Source organism: Fringilla coelebs (genome assembly GCF_963513975.1).
Source record: "Fringilla coelebs genome assembly, chromosome: 5".
NCBI lineage: Eukaryota > Metazoa > Chordata > Aves > Passeriformes > Fringillidae > Fringilla > Fringilla coelebs.
Genome location: NC_140033.1, coordinates 13707618 through 13728457, shown reverse-complemented (window position 1 = coordinate 13728457; position 20840 = coordinate 13707618). Strand labels below are relative to the sequence as shown.

Below are 20840 nucleotides of genomic sequence, written 5' to 3'. Positions count from 1 at the left end.
AAATCATTTATCATTCCTTCTGAGGAATTCCATTTTGCTATTCCTGACCAAAGAGTTTCTCAGTACAGTGGGCAGTTTTCAACCTCAACATAAGCAATTTATTTCTATTCTTTTTTCCTTCCTCATTGATGTGGAAGGAATTATGTGCCCTTATAATTAAAATAATCAAACATATTCACTACCAGCTGAATTTTGTTAGACTAAGTAAAACTCTCCTCAAATGATAGAATCTTAATTCCTCTGATCTTGTAACCATAACCATGTCCACACTTTTTTTTTTTTTTTTTGGTAGGAAGATTAATTTAAACTGGTGGATAGAACTGCACATAATATTCCTAAATATATCTTGCCAGGGTTTTGTATGACATCACACTACAGGTATTACATCACAACTACCCTTCCTGCTTCTGGCAATTCCCCATGTAGTCTATGAAAGGCCATGCATCCTATGTCTGCTTCATGATGGTTGCTAACAAGCCTGCTGTGATTGCCTGGTTTTATTTGAAGGTTATTTTGGTGAGCTTTCTGCTTCTTTGATAATGTTACTCAAGTTTCTTGTAGCTAATGTTTACTTGACTGGAGGCACACTGGCTAGGCCATACAGAATGAAAGCTTTCAGTTTCACCTCTGGGCATTAGGGATGGGAGTTGTATATTCCAGCTGCTTTTGGAAGAGGTGGAGTGTGTTGACAGTGTACATAAGGCAAAGAGTGTCTGTCCTTTGCCCCAAATGTTTATCCATTTTAGCACAATAAAGAGCTTAGTCTTAATGAAGTTGTGGGAAATTTATTTAAATCCATTCTAGACTGCAGCACCATATACCTTCAGCAACTCCTGTCCTGCCCCTCTGGCCACAGCTCCAACTTTTGAGCAGGCCTGAAATGTTTTGGTGGGTTTCATGTTTGTTTGGTTTTGGTTTTGTTTTGGTTTTTTGCCGTTTGTTTGTTGGTTTCGTGTCTTTTTCGAGTCCACATTAACTCCATGTCCTGCTTCAGTCTTGCCTCACAATGGTTTGAACTAGCAAAAAATGAACCAGTGTCTGGGAAAACACGCAGGACAAGGATGGGATCATGCAAATGTCACATCACCACTGTGATAAGCGTCTGTTGAACCATTAACTTCAGTCATCACCACTCCTAAGGGCGCTGCAAAGCTCTATGAAAGCCACTACGTGAGGGATACGTGAGGCCGCTTAAATAAAACCAAGTCCTTCACTAGGAGCGTTTATATTTGGCTGAAGAGGTATAAACTGAAGCAACAGGCTTATGCTGAAACTCCTAATCCAGAGAAGGTATACTGACTATAAAAATGTTCACGGATATTTTCTAGTCTTACCTCAATGGTGAAATAAGCAAAAATGACACTATCCTAAATGAAAAGCATTTACGTTCCCATAGGTTACGTAGAGCGAGATGAAAACCTCGGTATTGTTTGAGAGTAACCGGACCTGCGAGTTCAGAGCTGCCGTACCGTAGCCTAGAACACCAAGACGAGAAAAATCCCATTTGCAAACAGACGAAGCCTACTAGAGATCAGGCAGTATTTGGATAACAAAATGGCTGTGGTTGCGGCGATAGGTGATCCACAGGAGCGCGGCTGGAAGCAGGGCAGCGAGGGAGCCCCAGCGCCGCACTCCGGGTCCGGTCCGCGGCCGCGCTGGAGCGCGGAGGGGCCGTGCCGCAGCTACCGAGAGCCCGTCCCAGGGACTTACTGCGGCCGCTGCGAGACGCGGGGCGCGCGGCCCCGAGGCGCACACGGCCGGCGGCTGCGCCCTCCCGGCGGGGCTGCTGGGCCGCCGGCCGCGCTCCGCTCCGCCGGGCCGGGCCGGTGCCGGAGGGGCAGCGCGGGGGCCGCGCGGGTCCGGCGCCCCTCGGGGCGGGCGCGGGCCCGGTGCCGGCGGCGCGGGGCGCAGGCGCGGGGGACGCGGGCATGCGCGCTGTGCGGCGGGGAGCCCGATCTGATAGGGAGCAGGGGCTGACACTACCCCCGTGTGGGCGGCGGAACGTCCCGAGGATGACGTGCGGCGTTCTCGAATCCCGTGTCTCGCTCGCTCGCTCGCCGCCGCCGCCGCCGAAGGAAACGGGAAAAGCAACAAGGAGGCAGGAGCAGGCGCGGCGCCATGGCGGCCCTGGAGCGGCCCGTGCCCAGTCCCGAGGCGTTCCTGGGCCAGCCCTGGGCCGCCTGGGTGCGGGAGGCCGCCCCCCCGCACGCGCACGGCGCCGCCCCCCCGCACAGTAAGGGCAGGGACCGGCCGCGGTCCGGCTCCGCACGCCGCTCCCCCCGGAGCGGGGCCGGGGTCCGGCCGGGCCGCCCCCCCTCCCCTCCCCTCCCTCCTCCCGCCGGGGCCGGGAGGTGCCGCCCCCCCGGGCGCTCAGCTGACGCTCGGCCGAGCCCCCGTGCCATGTGTGCGGGAGGCGCACGCCGCGCCGCGCCTGCCGTGCCGCTGCCCCGCGGCGCTGGGCCGGCGCCGCGGTGGGGGAAGGGGGCGAGGGGGAGGATGCGCGGAGGGGCCGGAGGATGCCGCGGGCGGGGAGGGGGGGGCGAGGGTGCTGCCGCGGGGGGCCCGGCGGTTCCGCTCCCTGGCAGATGCTCCGACCATTGTGCTTTTGCTGTTGCAAATAGAAACACTGCTCACCTCCTCACCTCTCCTCCTCCCCTCGCCAAACAATAAATGCACACCTCAGGGCCCTCGGCGCTTCCTGACTCTGCTTCTCTTCTGCAGGTGTAGATCTGGAAGAGACTGGAAAGGAGGGTGGAAAAAGCAGGGAGGTTATGAGGCTTAATAAAGAAGGTAAGTGGATAGTGCCGGCACACCTCTCTACCTGTCTGTGTATTGGTGGTTGTGAATGACTGTGGTTTGGCCTTGACAGGGTGGTCTGATAGCATATGGATTTCTCTGCCGTGAAGAACGTTTCAGGGTTGGATACATGCAGATGACTGTCACTGTGTCAACTTCTTTTGAAGTAAGGGTATAACAGGTGTATACACGCAACTGACAGACGTGGTAAAAGATAAGACAGTTTTGAGGCAAAAGACAGCTACACATCAGTGGCCATATTGGATTTTTTTGTGGACCCTGTCCCTTGGTGCAACATTCCAGTTGCTCATGTGAAGATAAGCATATAAACTTTAAACATTATATTATTATTAGCAACTTAGTGGAGATGTTTTCCCTTGCAGCGAGAAAGGGTTTGTTGCCATCTTTGAGTTCTTTCACTTTAGCTCAAATCACATTTTATTCTTCGTTTGCACTGCTGAGTGTGACCTACAGTCAACTGAGCAGCCAGCATCAAATATTATCTTAGGTTACACTAACCCATGCATATTATGCAAAACCAAATAAAATTAGTCATTTGGGCCATAACTTCTTCTGGTACCGTCAGTGTGAACAGGCAGACTCCAGGTTACTGGTATTTGCCAGTACGCCAGGCCTGTCACAGCTCTGTCAGCTGTGAGAGAAGAAACATTTTGTTTGCGATGTGTGTCATTAGCATCATGTTGAGGCAACACCTAATGCAACTAGTGAAATAGTTCAGGATGCTTTTTCAAGTAGCTTTGGTTTTGTTTCTGTTTCGTTAAGAAAGCACTTTACGTACACAACCTCTCTGTCTTGGGAAATACTTCTTGGGAAGTCAGTTCATAATGAACGATCCCATCATAGTGAAACTTTGGTGTGACTTACTCATGCTGAGAGAAATCTCACTATTACCTGTAATGTCATAAAATATATTCTGAAATGATGTTAAGTTTCTCATTACATTACAGTTGTCATTACATGTGCGTTCGATTTTGAGCATCTTGGCAGCTCAGAGGAATCTTATGTTTTCTAAACAAGCTCTTGAAAAAAGAATGAATTAATGAGTAATGTAGATTTGTGCAATAAACTATAAAATTGCATGGAGTATGCATTAAAGTTATTTAAAATGCCATAAAACTTCCTTTTTGAAAGACCTTTACAGAGATACAGAGATGCCAAGCTTGATTGTGTTCCTATCTTGGTTCTTACGTGCCTGAACCTCTCTATTTTGTTTGCCCAAAGATAAGTTAGCAGCAGAACTGGGATTTTCATGTAGTTATTTATAGGTAAAAGGTTCAAGGCTCTGTACATATATCAGTAATGTTGATTCAAAAATAATTGAACAAAAATTTTGCTACTTCAGCTGTGCCTTCATAAGCAGCTTAATTTGTTGAGACAAAATGTTTTGTGCACAGAAGTCCTTGAACACAAATTCCTGTTATAAGCATGGGATATAAAGATTGGAGCATCTCTACTCCTTAGTTATACATAATATGCAAATTGTTTCCTAGAAAGATTCAGTGTAAATTATCAGTTCTAGTCTTGTTTGGTTTTTGGCGGGGGGGGGGGGGGGGGGGGGGTCAGAGACTCCATCAAAGGAACTCTATTTAAACTCACTAACCAGAAAAATTACTTTCAAACAAAGCGTAATGTCATTGCTGACATTATGATCATGACAGGTGTGAAGCACTTACTGGCTTTTATAGTACTTATGTCATAATACCGTGCAAAAAAACCCCAAAATTGACTGTTATATTTAGAAAATAAAAAGCCTTAGGGATGTTATTGCTTTCAAGTAGTAACTTGTGTTAGATCACTTAGAACTTCCATGAAGTTTGAATAAATTAGTATGTATCGAAATATTTCTACTGTATTCACTTAGGCTGTTAATACAGGTGTTTTCACCACACCCATCTGTGTGCCTGAACACCCACTGTAAATCTTACTTGGGCCTCACAGTCTTTATTAGTAAAGATGGGGGAAGATGTCAAGAGTTAGATTGGTCTGCAAGAAACATTTCTCATGTATTTTCAGAAATGCTTGTGCTTTTACTCTGACCTTGCTTGTGTGTTGTGTGACATGTTGAATTTTTTGCCTGCTTCGTTCATAGATGAGGGTTGTGGTTATGATAGTTCTGAAAACAAAACCCTACTCCTTTTTTTTTTTTACAATCTTATCAACCTTTTTAATGGCATTTGTGGTGCCAGGAGATTGTAAGTGGTGTCTTAGAAAAATCAAATGCTACTTGTAACCTACTTGTATCAAGTAACCAGGGGCAACAGATGGACAGGATTTTAAGTATCAAAAATTACTGTCCTGTTTGATAAAGATAGTGTAAAACCTGATGTCTCTGCACTTATTATTTGTCTGGACTTCCTCATCTTTAGTTGATGTGACCAGGTTTATGCAGCCATTTGTAAGCAGTTTAGCAAGAAGGCTTTTCAGATGAGTGAAACTGTGTGCAGAGCATGGTGGAAGCTAAAGAGCGGGAATATGTTGGTTTTCAGACCATGACAAGGTGTTTCACTTTGGTTTTGTAGAAAAACAATGGTGTCAGGTGGCAAAAAGTGCTTCCAGTTAGCTTGATCCCTGCTTCGTGCCTCCTTTCTGGTTGTGTACCATGTGTGTTTAGAGTGGTGGGCTGCTCTTCTTCCTTGCTTTGGCTCAGGAGGGGACGTGGGAGGCAGCATTTCCTGGAGGTGAGGGGTGGGAATACTGCCTGCCAAGTCTCTGCCTGCCCAAGGGGTTGCTACTTGCATTCCTGGGCAGAGGGCTCACAGTCTGACTGTGCTGTTCATTTCTGTAATGCAAGAGATGCACCGAGGCCATGTGCCCCCTGTGCCCTGTCTTGGGGGTGAAAGTAAAGACACAGAAGTATTGCCCACTGCTTTCCTTTATTCTGCAGTGTTTATGTAGGCAGCATAGAGGGAGAGAAATTTCCTGAAGGTTTGTTCAGTTTTCTAGACAGAATTGCTTTTTGCATGCTGACACTTACTCTGAGTTTTCCTATAGCAAATGCATTCTGTCCATGGCTGACTTTTACTGGCATGTAGATTTGTAGAGAGAGGATTATGAAGTTCCAAGTGTTAACAGAAAATGAGCAATTTTTAATATAAATGTTTGTGCCAGAAAAGAAACCCCAAAACTTATCTGCTTATCTAATCAGGAAACAGAAACAGTATTGTGTAACTTATCTGACAAATCACTACCAAGCAACCAGCTTAGCTAAAAGAGGGGTTATCAGAATTAGAGCAGCACTTAGAATTTATGTTGAATTTTAAAAGGTTGAATGGCATATTTGAAGAATTGAAGATTTTCTTGCAGATAGCAGGCATAGTAAAAGAAGTCTGTATTTGAGAGTTTGTGTTCTGTAAAACATCACAGTTCTGTGTGCCTGAGGCAGGTAAAGTATTCTGTTATTATGAGCCATAACCTGTAGATGATTAGAGATTAATTTTGGAGGCTTGTGTTTTACTTTATACAATATCTGAGAAAATAATGGAAGAATGGGATTTTTTTGGTTTCATGTACAGAACTTGTATTAATAATTGGTTTAGTAATGTGCAGGCATTGATTGCTATGAGTGTTTGTAGATAGACACAGGCTGTAAAGGAGCAAAAGATATCCTTTGAATCTTTGTGAATTACAACAGAGTTAAATATGCCCTATGGCTTTTAGGTCTGTGTCTGGGTACTTGGTGTCATAGTCAACTTCAGTTTCCCAGTTCAGTGGGTTTGTATTATTGAAGTTTCAATCTGATGATGTGTGTGTTTTGTCTTAGACAATCTTTTCACTAATCATAGTGATTCATTATTGTTTGACGTTAAGAATGTTACGTAAAAAATTCTAATTTTTTTTTCTGATTTTATGTTATGAGATTTTTATTGTTCCACCCCAAACTTGACCATCTTACTTTATGGTTGCACATGCAAACTGGAGTTTTAAATCCATTGGATAATTGTTTACAGTATATTTTTTCCTATTTTGACTTTCCCCACAAATATCTGACAGAAAAGTTTTTTGATAAATCCTTTAGTAACACAAGAACAAAATTAAAGGGATACTGATTAGTCTTGCTTTCAGTATCTTTTTAATTCTTCATAAAAATATCTTGATGATTTTATTGTCTTCTTGGAAAAATAAGGAGGTTAGGTGGTGGTAAGGAACACTTCTATAGGGGGAAAAAGGATGTGACATACAACATTCTACTTTATGAAAAGCAAGAGGAAGAGAGCTAAAATTATTATAGGGAGATTGTGAAAGAAGAGAAGACAAAACCAGCTGGTTAATGTAAGCATAGGGATTGGACTTAACTTTTATTTAATTATTATTTATTTTTTTTTATTAGTGGTTTTCCTGTGCTGCTGTTTGTCTCCTTTATAAAAAATACTAAACAAAAGAGAATAAAAACATTCTCCTTTTACTTACTGCCTTCATCTTCCACCTTTTTGTGGTCGTAGGGAAGGTTAGAAAGGTCTGAGAGGGAAAGAAAATTATAACAAGGTTGTAAACATATACTCCAAAAGAAAGAAGTGAGGTTCTTGAATTTAGACCATAGTTGGTGATTTGGGGTTGGTTTTGGCTTTGCAGTGGGCAAAAGAGAGGGTTCCATGTTGTATAATTTTCTGTCTCTTCTTTGTAAGCTAAAATAATCTTCCAGAGATACTGAATCTTAAACAAATGTAATATTCCATGGTGCTTGATGAATGAAAGAACTGAGAATTGGCAGGGCACAAAACTGTGGCCTGCCAATGGTAAGAAACTTTTTCTTGCCATTCTTTATACTGGGAATAAGAACAGTAAGCAGAGGTCCCCATGGGGTCTTTGTTTAGGGTGAGAAATGACAGTGGAATTGAATTCTGGTGTGCATTCTGGTATATAAGTGACTGATCAGTTCTATATATGATATCTGGCTCTGATATTTTTATTTTTTCTTATATGGACTGCTTCTGCAAGGGGGTGGCATGTCTCCTGGTTATGGCTGTCACCTCATTTAATGTGTTTCAAGGAATGATGACAGAAGAAGAATGAAACATTATGTATGACAGCGCCCAGAAAATTTAGTCAGAATTGTAGTTTATCTTCATAGTTACATAGTTATTTTCTGAAACCTGTCCTTTAGTTCTTCAACCCACACACTGGATAAAAGGAGTGGAGTAATGGTAAGGCTCTCTGATCAGACATTCTGTGTTTTGAATCAAGATTGTGATGTTTTTGAATATGTATCTAAAACTGTTGTACTGTAAATGAATTCATTAAAAAATCTGATTTTGCTAGGTGCACATATCTTGATAAAATGCATTATTTGTGCAACAGTTGTTCTGAAGAGGTTTGATCTCCTGTTGTTTAAGGTACCTTTTTTTGATTATGTGTGGGGAAACCATGTGTGATTCCCTGTCAAGTGACAGCACTGTCACTAAGGATCTGTCTCTGACATTCCTTCTACTAGTTGTAATTTATAACCAGACTTGAGAAAGAGGGAAATTTGTGTTTACTAGAGGGTATCCCAAGCCCTCCTGTCACTACAGAAAGTAAATGACTTTGTGTATCTAATTTTGATTTAGATATAAAAACACGTGTATGTCTTCTTGTTGATCTGCCTCTGTATGTAGTTAATAGATGAAATATAGATTTGTGTGTTAAAAAGAGACTACACAAGAGCTGAACCATTTCCACTGTGAAAGGGAGTAATTTATTTGAAATAGGCCTTTTTTTCTAGTTAATTAAAAATAGGGACATTATCAGGTTCTGTTTTACCTTTAGGCAAAAAAAAATACTAGCCATTTAACCAAGGCTGAGGTGTATGAATGAAATGAAAGCAGTGGAAAATCCTATGGAACATTTCAAATTACATTTGAAGTTGTGAATCACAGGAGTCCTGTAGGCAGAAAGCATAAGTTTCTGATAGTCAAAGTGGAAGGTAGCCACTGCATGCATTACTAAGAAAGATCACCTTCAGTAAAAATAGTATTGTTGCTATGAGTGTTTCTTGAAGAGTTACCTCCAATATAAGTTTATCTGAATCCCATGACTATTCATTATTAAGAGTGATTTTGGAATAACTAGCAAGAAAGCTTTTTGGTTTGTATGGGCATGGATTAAACTACTGGATCTTTCTGTCTTCCAAGTTCAGCTTGATGCAGAAGTTCTTCATCTTGTCTTTGAAAAAGCTGATTGTGGAGTTAATCGTGCAGGATGCCAGGTGAAGTTAGTATCTTTAAGTAATTAATATATAAAAACACCCCTTGGCAAATTCTGTTGTGACATAGTAAGGGTGTTTGACAGAGGTCTATTAGCAAGTCTATAGCAAGAAATCTTTGGTTCTCTTGCTGGATGAGAAGTGTAGATGCCATGAGTAAAATGGCCCAGTTTTTTATTGCAGTGCTATGCAGCTGACTAAGCTGACTCAAATTGAACGAAGAATTCAGCACAGCTACTTGAAACTGATATGGAACAGAGGAAAACCAACTGTAGCATGAATAATTTCTCTCCTTTTCTCTTCTGTGTCCCGTTCTATTGTCGATTTTAAGGGACTGGTTTTGTCATAACTTTTTGTATGGCTTATTAAAAGTCCTGCCTGAAAGCCACTGATGTTGCTGGGGAAGTGAGCTTTCTGATTGCTCTTGGTCTTGTACTTATAGAAATGTCTCCCTTATTTCTGAAATGTTTTACTTATTATTCAGTAATTTCATTTGGTATTTTACTGAGTTGTATTAATAATACAGTTCTCAAGCCCAACACTATTCCTGTCTCTCTGTTTTCTTGACAGTAATTAGAATTTACAATTATTTGGTCTTCCAGCTTCTGGATTTCTGTCTTCGTATATTTACAAAGTGTGTGCTGTTTGACAAAAAAAAAAGAAGGGGAGTTTTCCCAGATCAGAAAGAGCATCAGCCAGAAGTAGCAAAGAACTTGCTGACAGAAGTTCCAGGTTCTGCAGAACTGCTGGTTCCAGTATCTGTCTAGGGCAGTTTCACTTAGTCCACTGGCCCCTCCTGAATCATCTGTAAAACGGAAGCAGTTGTATTGTGACAGAGCTGTGCATGGTACACAGGGGGTTAGGCTGGCTTCCCTTTCCGTTCCCTGGGAGCAGGTGTTCAGCAGAACAGACAGAAGAGTGACTGATGTAGTAGTATCAAGACATAAGAATGATTGGCAAAGGGCAAGAGTTCTTGGGCTTTGATTCTGTGTGATCTTCTTTATGTTCTTTATTTTGTTTATATTTGTTTCTATTGTACAGTATTTTATGTTTTCTGTCCAGTCATTCTTTCTCTTCCTTTTCCTACTGCAGGGGACTAGACATAAGGGATAGGCACAGTCTAGGAATTTGCAGTTATATTTGGATTGAACACTGCTAATGTCATGTTAGTAGTTGTTGAGAAGTTTGCTGGATCAAAATTCTCTTCTCTAGCAAGACAAGGATGGGACTGGATGTCTCCAGTATCAGAATAAGGTGACCTGAGCTTGTCATCATTTTGAGCTGAAATGATCAGAATGGAAGCTGAGTTTTAAAGAAATGTAAATCATTCTGTGTGTTCGCTTTTTAATCTCTGATAGGTATCCTGTCCTCAGGTGGTTTACGGGCTGGCCACTTGTGATTGTGCAGATAAGGTAGATTATGATGTGATAGCATAGTCAGTTGTCTTTTAAGCTGCTCTTAGTTGTGTCTTACTGAGACAGGATGATATGATGATTTACATCTGAAAAGTTTGTTGGACCCATGCCACCACAGCAAACACTGACAGAGCCAAACCTTATTTGTTTGGGTCTGATAATGGAGATAGTCAGTGGACAATGATCTGGAAGAATACAAGTAATTGATCTGTTACTGCTATGACTAGGGAGGCAGTATTATTATTTGCATGATCCTAATGCTTAGCAGCCCCATCAGGCACTAGATGCTACTCTGCAGGGTACCAGCAAAGGGAGGAAGGGTGTGTGCTTGTGTTGTGCAATTGTGCTGCAGAGAACTAATTTTTGAATGTATGACAAAGCAGGAGTTTTAATATTGACAAACAAAAGCACTTAGTTGCTCAATGTGATAGATGGTTTACTTTAGCCTAGACTAAAGTGACTTTCTTAGAACCATAGCTTCCTTTCCAAGCAAGGAAAGCTTTAAGGTGATATTTGGATGGCAATGAAGTAATTTTGCAAGAGCTTAGGAGGTATCCTTACTCAGGTGTGGAAATTGGCCTGAATGAAAATACAGGCTGGTTGTTGAAAGCTTTGTAAATGGATACTGACGATGTGAACCAACTAGAAATGAGAGCAAATGGTGTGACAGCAAGCGGACAGTTTAGTGTATTTAAGACAGAGGAGCCTGGAAAGCAAAGATGAGTTGTTCCCAATATTTAAATTTGGAATGGAGGATTGTGCATAGAAGAATGCAGAGAGTAAAGCAGTATGTCAATATAAAAGAAGGAACTTTTGGAACAGTGTGAACAAGCAGGATAATGTTTGTCAACATGAAAAATAAGAAAATACAACTAATGTGAGGTGAAGCCCCAGACAAACCTTTAGTTCTGAAGATGTTTACAGCAGATCTTGTCCTAGGGATGCCCAGGAGGAATCATTCAAATGTGGATGTAACCTGAATGAACAGTTTAAGAGAGAAGCTACTGGCAAAGATTACATAGTAGTTTATCATAGTATTTTATATCTGAATGATGGACAAGTTGATTATGCTGTCCAGGGTGATCAAGAGAGGAGATAGAGAAAAGAGAATAGGAGTGGTGGCATCTTAATTCTGTTCTGGCTGTATCGAGCTGAAGCTAACAGCTACTCAGTGGCAAGAGGTGTCAGATAGAATGAGGTTTTTTGTTTAGATGTAAATCTACTATATTTGAGACTGTTCTCAGGAACTGAAATAAAGTTCTCAGACATAAGAGTAGCAGCAAAAAAGATACAGCTCAGTGGAGACCTGCTAGAAGACAAAGGAAGAATAAAGAGCCTGCCAGTACTCTGTGAAGGGATTGGTACAGGAAGGATGGGCAGTAGGAGAGGGGAGAGTAATGGAAGTCAGAAACAGAGCTTCAAAAGGAGAAAGGCATCTAATTTTTATGAAGAACACACAAGGAGTATGGGTGATGGAAATTATTAATTTGTGATGTTGCAATAGTAAAAGGTTTTTAGACATCTTAGTGAGTATAGTTTCACGGTATTGCAAGAGCCAGATGAAGGAAACTCACGCTGAAGTTAGAGACAAAAGTGTAATTTGTTATTAAACAGAGCATAATAAGCTTAGATGTGAAAGAAGGACAGGAAGAGTAATGTGGTTAGAGAATCAAGGAGTCAGAAGCAGATTTCCAAACACAGGAAAGACTGATTGACTGTTCTGCTGTACTGTCAGAGCGGGAGGAGAAAGGAGATGTGAGGTATGGGCTGATGAGAGTGAGCCAAGGAGAGAGTGGAACAGATGTGTTTTACATCTATTGTACAAGGAAGAAGGGAGAGCTATAAGGGAGAGAAAGAGAGTGGGAAGGGAGAATGTGAAATGGTTATTATGTTTTCTCGCTTTCTCTTGGAATAAATATTTGCATTCTATTGCCGAGAAAGAAATAGATACAAAAGAAAAGGTTTGAGGAGTGAGTCAAAAGTAGGAAGAAAAAAGGCTGAAATTGCAGGTGTGGGTTCAGCTCAACTGGAGGAATGGCACAGATTAGTAAGCAGCAGGAGAGAGAGAGAGAAAATGTGCGATAACCTCATTTTCAGACTGGTTCTCTTTTCCACTGCAAATTCTAGGACAGGCGAGACTATAACAAAGAAAATGGATGTTTAAGACAAGAGTGAGTTCAGGATTGGTGGAGTTGGACCTAGTATTAGCAAGCAGAGCAAAAACCATCACAGAAAAAAAAAAAAGAGAGAAGAGTGTGCGGTCATATCTATCACATAACATGATGGACATGAAAGTAGTAGTTCTGTTCCTTCCTGCAGTGCATCATAAGTAGTCTTATGTCTACATGTTCTGTCACATACTGAAACTGACTTGTGCTTCCTGCTTCCAGAGCTGAGACAAGGCCACGGGATTGCATTATCGTGGACTGGGCCCCGGGTAATGTCGTACTGCTCAGGGTGTATCGTGAGAGCTTGGGCGCGGTGCTGCGGTATCCATGGTTGTATGGCTTTTGCTTGTCTTGCAGGGCAAAGCAGCTTGTTCCTGTCTACATGCTACAGGCAGGCATGCTTTATGATACAGCACTTTTTTTTTTTCTCTGAGAAAGCAGGACAGTAATTTAAGAGGGGTTAGAGGGAATGGCTGTCATTCATGTCATTCAGTGTCTAAGAAGTTAATCTCAGGTTTTCACATCTCTTTAGTAGATCTAAACAACTGTTTAAAGAAGAGGAAAATGCTGTGGGAGAGATTAGTTCCTTCACGCACAGAGCATTGAGCTGATTCTTTGACTTGGAAGGCTTTATTCATTACCTTGCCTGCCTTTCCCAAGCAACTTTCTGCATGTCCCTGTATGTTATCAATGTTCAGTCATCCCAGCAGCTTATACACGTCACCATGCAGAGGTGCTGAGAAAACAGGGAAAGAAAAAAGTCTTCAGATTTTCTCTTCAGGGTCTCCCAGGTGGTTTTTTTTTTTGTGCATTATCATGAAGTTTTGTGGTTCTGATTGTATTCATGCTTTTGCTATATTTTTGGCTTTTTAGAAGACTTGGAGAACCTTGGGCAAATATATTAAGAAACTGGATGCATGGCAATGGAAAAACATGAGGAGAAATGGGAGAAAAAATGTTTCAGCTCTTGAAATTATGGTGAGCTGTGTGTATAGTGCTTTTAATAGAGTCTTCAAACATTCTGTGCTTGGTGTAAGTTTTCTTCAGCTTCTCTCATAACTCACAACACACTGGGTGTGAACATTACCAAGCCTTTTAGGTATTTAAATTTTGAAAGAGGTAATGCAGCTTTACATATTTTTGGGTTTCTTGGTCATCAAGAAAAATTATTCTTGACTGCATTGTTCAAGGAGGGAATGCTACGAATTTTATTTTGTGGCATTTATTATTCTTTCCAGCTTTTCAAGATACCTGTCACTATTCTGACTGTTTGTTTTCCAAGCTCCTTGGCAAATCAAAGGTATTGTAAACTTTTATCACTTTCCTGGAAGGTAAGAGTGTATCCTCTGTGGGAGTTCTTGTAGGCTTTTCATTTGTTTTGAGTTTTTTTTAATTCCTTGTAATTAAGCGTGTATTTGGAAAAGTTCTAAAGAGATGTGTCATATATGTGTTCAAATGATATGATCTGTATTTCTGAGAGCTTCCAATACATTTCAGACAAAACCATAAGTAGTGTATGTTGTGAAGACAAAAATCAGTCTATGAATGTTGAAAAATTTCATGCAGTAAGCTATTTTAAGGAGGAATTTGAAGGAGGTAGAGAATAATTAGTTGATGTGGAGGAAGGAGGCATCAAAGCTGATAGTATAGCACACAGGAAAGTAGCATACAGAACAGATTTCTAGTGAAAGCAGTTCATTTGTAAAAATAAACTCTCCCTGTTTTACTAATATTGTCTTACTGTCTCGGAGCTGGAAAGCAAAACTGATTGTAATTGCCAGACTGCAAAAATAACATAAATATTGAAAGATAAATCTTAATCTTTCTAAACTCTGTTCCCTAAACATGACCTCTGTTCTCCAAATACTTAAACATTGCCTTTATTATTAGGCTTCAGCCTCATCTGTTCTCTTGAATAGTGCCCTAGTTTTGCTACTAGGCAAAAAGTGAAGAGAAACTAACACATTGTGTATGCATCAACATTTGTTATTCTTTTACACTCTTTCTTCTGTATTAGTTCCTTTCTGCCTGTTTGTTTGTATATTACAGGCTTGGAGGGTAAGTGACATGCAAAATTCTAAACAGTTTTGACTCTTGTTCTCAGCTATCAACCTTAGAATGAGCCTTTTGTGTCCAAATTTCTCTGAAGTTAAGATTTTTTTTTTTTAGGAGAACCCCTTTGAATGTGGGCTTTCCATGGCAGATTTCTGACATACCATGTGCAAGCATAGTGTGCTATGAAAACAGTACACAGAGCAAGTGCTTTTAAGAGCTTGCTCATTTTAGTACTGTGAGGTTATGAGAGAGACTTTCTCTGTGTTCAAAATCATTCTATGGAAGCTGCTTTGAGTCCTAATCAGGCCAATGTGTATATATCCAGAGGAAGGGTATGAAATAGCGTTCAGGTCAATGTGAGGAAAGGCAGAGGGAGTGAATGGGTGGGAAGAAGTCACAAGAAACAAGCTGATTACTGATGTTTATAGATCACCTCTCTTTGTAAAGAGGCCCAAGGTGTCCTGCCACCTATATGTAGAAATTTTTTGTCACTGAAAGAGGATGGGCAAACATGGCTGCTGCTGCTGAAAGACTAATCATACCTGCACTGGAATTAACTGAAAGAACACTGAAAGCCTACTCTGTACTGATAGGGTGTTAATCCAGTCCTCACTGAAGAATGTTATTGCATAGCAATTTCAAAAGGAGAGGGGAAATGCCTTATTTCTAGATTACAAAGACAATACAGGCACATAGAATATATTTATTTATGGGGGGAAGAAGAAAAAGCAAAATACCAATTACCTTTCCCTATGACAGATTGTGGCAGGCTTTATTGACTAGTACTCTGTTTATTGTTTCTCAAAGGTTGATGCTGCCATTGGCACCAGATTTTGCTTACATTACTTTACATACAATACACCAAATTTTACTTACATTACATTTACTTACATTAAAGTAAGGACTGACATACTTCAAAATACATTGCTGGGGAGTATCTTTCTCTCAAAGAACAGTTACCCAAGCCACACTTAAAAGAATAGGCCAGCTCTTATTACAGCAAAAACCTGCAGTAATTTCACTATATTTTAGCAAGTCACCACATATTCTAGTATAGTGCCTTTCAATAATTTTTAAATTACTTAAAGGCAGAATTTGATGTTACTGCTCCAAAAGCTAGCTTGCTTGCTCCTTTGCTGTGCAAACATTACCATCACCTTTTCTGCACCCACACTACCAGTGAAGACCATGGACTTTATAGGATCATATGCTGTCATATCTGGTGATCTCTAATTGAATTTTTGGGGCAGTTTTCTTTTTGTTGTGTTGTGAAAATGGTCATCCTAGATATTTCATGATTTGACTCGGGTTTCTTTTTCATCCAGGATAGAAAGGGGAACTAGCTGGTGATACAGTAATAATTGAAGATTATAGCTGGCAAGTAATTTTCACTACATGGATAGATTTATAACATTAGCAAATCCTCCATGACTAGCCTGCAGCTCTGCCTTTTGTCTGGAAGAACACTGGCTTTAGCCTGAAGCAATTTTTCGTTGTGCCCACCAGATTTTGCTGAGAGTAAAACCTGCTGTGACCACCCAGCACCTCAAGAGGTGAATATATAAGTGAGCATCAGAATGCCATAGTGCAAAATAGGCTGGAAATGTTCAGTTTATTGAATTAAATAGTAGTTCAAAGAGGGAGCTTTAGATTGGGTAACTATTACATGATTGCAGTGTAATCTTTCTCTCTGCAGTTTTTCTCTTGTAAAATACAGGCACTGAATTTATACGTTTCATCATTCTTGCAGCTTTGGCAATTTGGGTTAAAAATACTTTTTTTTTTCTTTACAATAAACATGTAAACTTGGTCATGGTCCATTCTGATTTTTTAGTTTTTGGAAGAACTAGGTAGAATGTAAGCAGAAATGGAAGAATTGCTTTTGAGGGTTGATTAATTCAAGTGTTACTCCTTTTGCAAAGCGGTCTTGAAGCAGGCTGGAAGTGCATGACTGGGAGAGTAGGGGGAGAGTAGAGCAGGTGAATACTGCTGCATTTTATACTGCTTTACTGAAGTGTTGTATCCCAGTTCTCATGTCCACATCTGGTGTTGGAAAAACTGGAAGGAGTTCAGAAAAAAGATACATTAATTTAAGGCCTGGATAATCAGCTTTAGAATGGAAGATTTAAGAAGCTCAATCTATTTAGTTTATCAACAGACAGTAGAGGCTACCTGATAAGTCTGTAAGTACTTAGGGCAAAGGTATCTGACAGTTAGATGGTTCTTTGTCAGGTAGATTAAAGGGATTCTCATGGCTGAAAGCTGAAGCTAGATCAGTTCAGACTAGAAATAAGATGCAGTTTTCTAATGATACAATTAAATAGGAACAGCTTATCAAGGGGTGTAGTAGACTCTGTTGCACAAGATACTTGCATAAGGCCCTGGTCATTTTCCTGGAAGCACACAGGGCTTTAGCCATCCAGAAGGCTTGGGTTTGAGGCTGAAATAGTATGGTTAAATTCTGTGGCCTGTTTTATCATAGAAAGTCAGTTTGTATCATAAGGAAGATTTTTGTTCTAACTCCCTAAAATTTCATACGTTGATACTGCTGCTTTTGTTAACAAAATAAGTTAATGTGAAAGATGTGGTGATAAAGGCAAAAAAAAGCTTTCTAATGTGGTGAGTGAGAAGGGACTGTCCTTTAACAGCAGGTAAAAGAGGAAGTAATGCTTTTCAATCTCACTTTGTATTTCTCTGGTAGTCAAAACCACTGATATCCCTCCAGTCATTAATTCTAAGCATAACTTAATCATTTACCAATGTAATTGTTGGCCTTTTCATAAGCATTGCAGGTAGTTTGTGCCTTCTCATTGTAAGGTCAGGGAGCTGACAGCTGGACCCAAATGCCTTCTTCAACTTTGTTTACAAAGCAAAACAATCTTTGTCAGCAGGCTTTCCCTGGTGCTGCCTTCTTGGCCATGGGTTTATGAGAATATAGGAGGTCAGTCTTTGTGGTAGAGTGAAAGGCTCTGTTATTTCTAATGAATTGTATCAGAATTCATTTTATCCTAGTTTTGCAAAAGAGACAGTAGGAGTTGTTTGAAGAATACCAGTATTTGTATCATTTAGTTTGCTTCTTTTTTGTGAAATCATCACCAGTATGAGAGGAAGTGTCACGTTTTTTCTTGGTTATGCTGACTGCAAGGCAAATCAGTGTTGATATAAGGTAGATTGAACTTAGATGGGCAATGTTGTGTCTGTGGGGTTAAAGGAAGCATCTAACCTGCTTTTAGAGGTTTTCCCAACGTCAGTGGTCCTATAACTCTTGTAAACACTGTATACAAAGTAAGTGAAGAGCAAATGTGCTGCATCTTAAGTTTATAACTTTTTCACCCTCATCCCCTTACCAGTATTGCTGCCTCCAAAAACTGTAAAAAAAGAAAGCGTGAATTGTTGTTCTAAAAAAGAAAACAGGCAATATTGAATTTTATCAGGGTTTGGGGCTTACACACCCAACAAAAACTAAAGAATTTCAGTACTGTGGAACAGACTGTTGTTGGTTTTGCTGCAGTTGGAAGGGCTAAAACAAACTGTGAATTGGACGATGAGGTTTGCTCCAAGTACGTGTCAGTGTGTGTTCTATTGTAGAGCCATGTGAACTTTGAAGTTCATGTGGGCTTTTTCTGGTTGGTAGTGTACAGGGTCACACATATCCTGTGCTACCTTGTGGTGATGCAAGGTTCAGGAAATCTGGGTCTTCCTCAGTTCCTAGTTGTTGCATGTGACAGTGTTGCACAGCTTGATGGATAGCTAATCCATCAGTTTTTGGCTGAGTAATTACAAAATATTTAGATGTTTACATTGGAGTCACCTTTAATATTTCTTGTATTGTGAGCTGGACTGAATGCTTGGACCTTGTCATGGTCTCCTCAATAGGTGTATCCTGTTACCCAGCAAATGTTGGATTAGGTCAGGATCTGTTGCAAGGCTATGGAATACTAACAGCCATGCTAAGATCAATCAGATGATTGGTCTGCTTAACCTTCCCAGCATCATTTAATCCATACCTGCGTTCAGGTAAATTTTATTTGAGACTGTGGCAAATATGACAACAAAAGATGATATTTGCTTTGACATAAGGCACTAAAAAGGGTAATTTCTGATATGAAAGCAAGAATTCAAGAAGGAGACTTGACACCCTTCAGGAAGGAGAGATTTCATTAAAAATTGGAGGAAATAGTCAGATAAAGTTACTCTGCTGGCAGGGTGTGTCCAGCCAAGGCAGTGGTTTGCTGGGCTGTGTATTAGGCAGATGTGTATCACTGTTGCTGTTGGATAGAGATCTTTAAAATGTATTGAACCCCGGTGGTACTGTAGAAAGCTCAAGGCTTCACCTTCATGTGAGGTACTTTTCATCATGGCTGTTACTCAAGCTGGAAGTTAAGGACACCAAAGTTCTTACTTCTCATTTGCTTTCTACAGGAACAAAGTACTTGTTGAAAAAAATCATGCTCTAACATTGTCATGCCACAGTCTCAAAGTTTAAATGGATTAGGACTGTCATCTTACTGAAGTTGTGCTTGCTTCAGAAGAAGTAAAATGCAGAGCTTCAGAACATCATATAGCACATGACAACACCAAACTATTCAGGGCATTTTCTTGGCTTTTTTTATCAGTGTCCTACCTATAAAAGGGCAAGGCATCTTGAGCCATGTGTTTCCATCTGATGTCTATTGATTGCAAAAAAACCCTTCCTCTCTTCCCCACTCCCCTTGCCAAAATGTCACTGCTTGCTTCTGCAAGAGACAAATGGCAGCAGCCATACCAGAAGAGTTCCTGTCCTGAAATGGTGCAGAAGCCTGCTAACTTGCTAAACACTATATTCTTGATATGGCTCATAGGTCCGGTGCTGGCTCCAGAAGAGATGTCCATCTCTGTGCATCTGATGGAACTGAAGCACTGCTTTCTTACTGCCAGTCAGCCAGCAGCTGAGAGAGACCCACGGTGACCTGTCAGGAGGGAAAAAAATGTTTTCTTTGCTGTAGTGACTCCTCAGGATGCTACAGACAGGATAGGTTCTGCAGTGTGGATATGGAAGTGTGTGATTTAAATACTTTGAGCTGATGTGGGAGCTTAAGGATGCAGAGAGCTGGTGCAGAATCCTGACAGTTGCATCTGGCCATCTTTTAAATTGTGTGCTGGATACACTAGCTGCAAAGTGCAGTAAAATACACATTTGCAGTCTGAGAAAGACAAAACACACAACAAAGCTGAATTAGGTGAGGGATGGCTCTGGAATGTTGGCTCTGGAGTGCTGAAAATCTGCAGGCAGATTTCCTAAAAATATATGCACATGTGTACACATACATTCATATATCTAGAAAATTGTCTGAAATCATCATTGCTCTTGGGTTTCAAGATTTTTGTCAAGTATCTGGTGATTCAAAATGACCTCTTTCAAGGTATCACTTACGTTCCTTGATCTAATATTATAACTGTTTTACAGTGTGCTGGGGCTCTTTTGCCTAAATGAAAACTGGTTTTAATCTGTGATACATTTGAGATTGTCTTATTTTGCTAGTCATATTTTAATTATTTTTTTTTAAATTACAAGAGATCATACTGTTATTTATTTGTTTCTCTTTTGAGTTTCTTATTTTTTTCCAGCTGCCTCTTTAACTGGTTTTTGCTATAAAAGTATATATTATAAACCCTTAAGTGGAACTAGTGTTTGGGAGTTGGTAGCTATATATCTGTATTTTTATATAGCTGGTATTTTAAGACAATCTTTGTCCATTGTTAATATTTTAGGAGAGCTGTTTTGCTTGCCAGAAACAGCTTCCTGAGAATTCTTTCAGTGATATTGCAGTAAAAACAACAATTGAAAAAGAGCAAAAGCCTATACCTGGGGTTTGTATAGATATGAAACTTTCACATGAGATAGTGGTTTGAGAGATGTCTAGGGTTTAAATATGTTTATGTCAGTATCTAGTATATTGTCCTGCAGGTGTTGGGAACATGTGGCCCTTGTCTTTATTAGCATCTGAACTGTTTCCTGCCCTGAGCAGGCAACCTGTAGTTGGCATCTGCTGTCAGTTAAACATTGTTGATTCCTTAGTAGAGATCTTTCCCTGTGGCCTCTGGACAGTGAGTCTGGCTGGGCACGTGTCACTTTGATTTGGCATTACTGGTTTGCTTCTCTCTGCTTATCACCTCCTTTGGGAGTGTAACAGTAAATGGACAGAAAGGGGGTTCAGAAGAAAATCT

The 20840-nt window shown here is 40.6% G+C and overlaps 1 protein-coding gene across 3 annotated transcripts in view; it reads left to right on the top strand.

Moving 5' to 3' along the window:
* The first annotated feature begins 2026 nt into the window (after nucleotides 1-2026).
* ATXN7L1 (ataxin 7 like 1) overlaps nucleotides 2027-20840 on the top strand; it is a 110713-nt gene continuing 91899 nt past the window's right edge. For 2 of the 3 annotated variants that reach the window (XM_084206820.1, XM_084206821.1), the window contains exons 1-2: nucleotides 2027-2233; nucleotides 2722-2790. In XM_084206820.1, the coding sequence (XP_084062946.1) occupies nucleotides 2119-2233; nucleotides 2722-2790 (184 nt within the window). In that variant the 5' untranslated portion in view covers nucleotides 2027-2118. Of the gene's footprint in view, nucleotides 2234-2721; nucleotides 2791-13836; nucleotides 13879-20840 lie in introns of those variants that run through there. The other variant, XM_084206822.1, reaches the window with a different exon arrangement.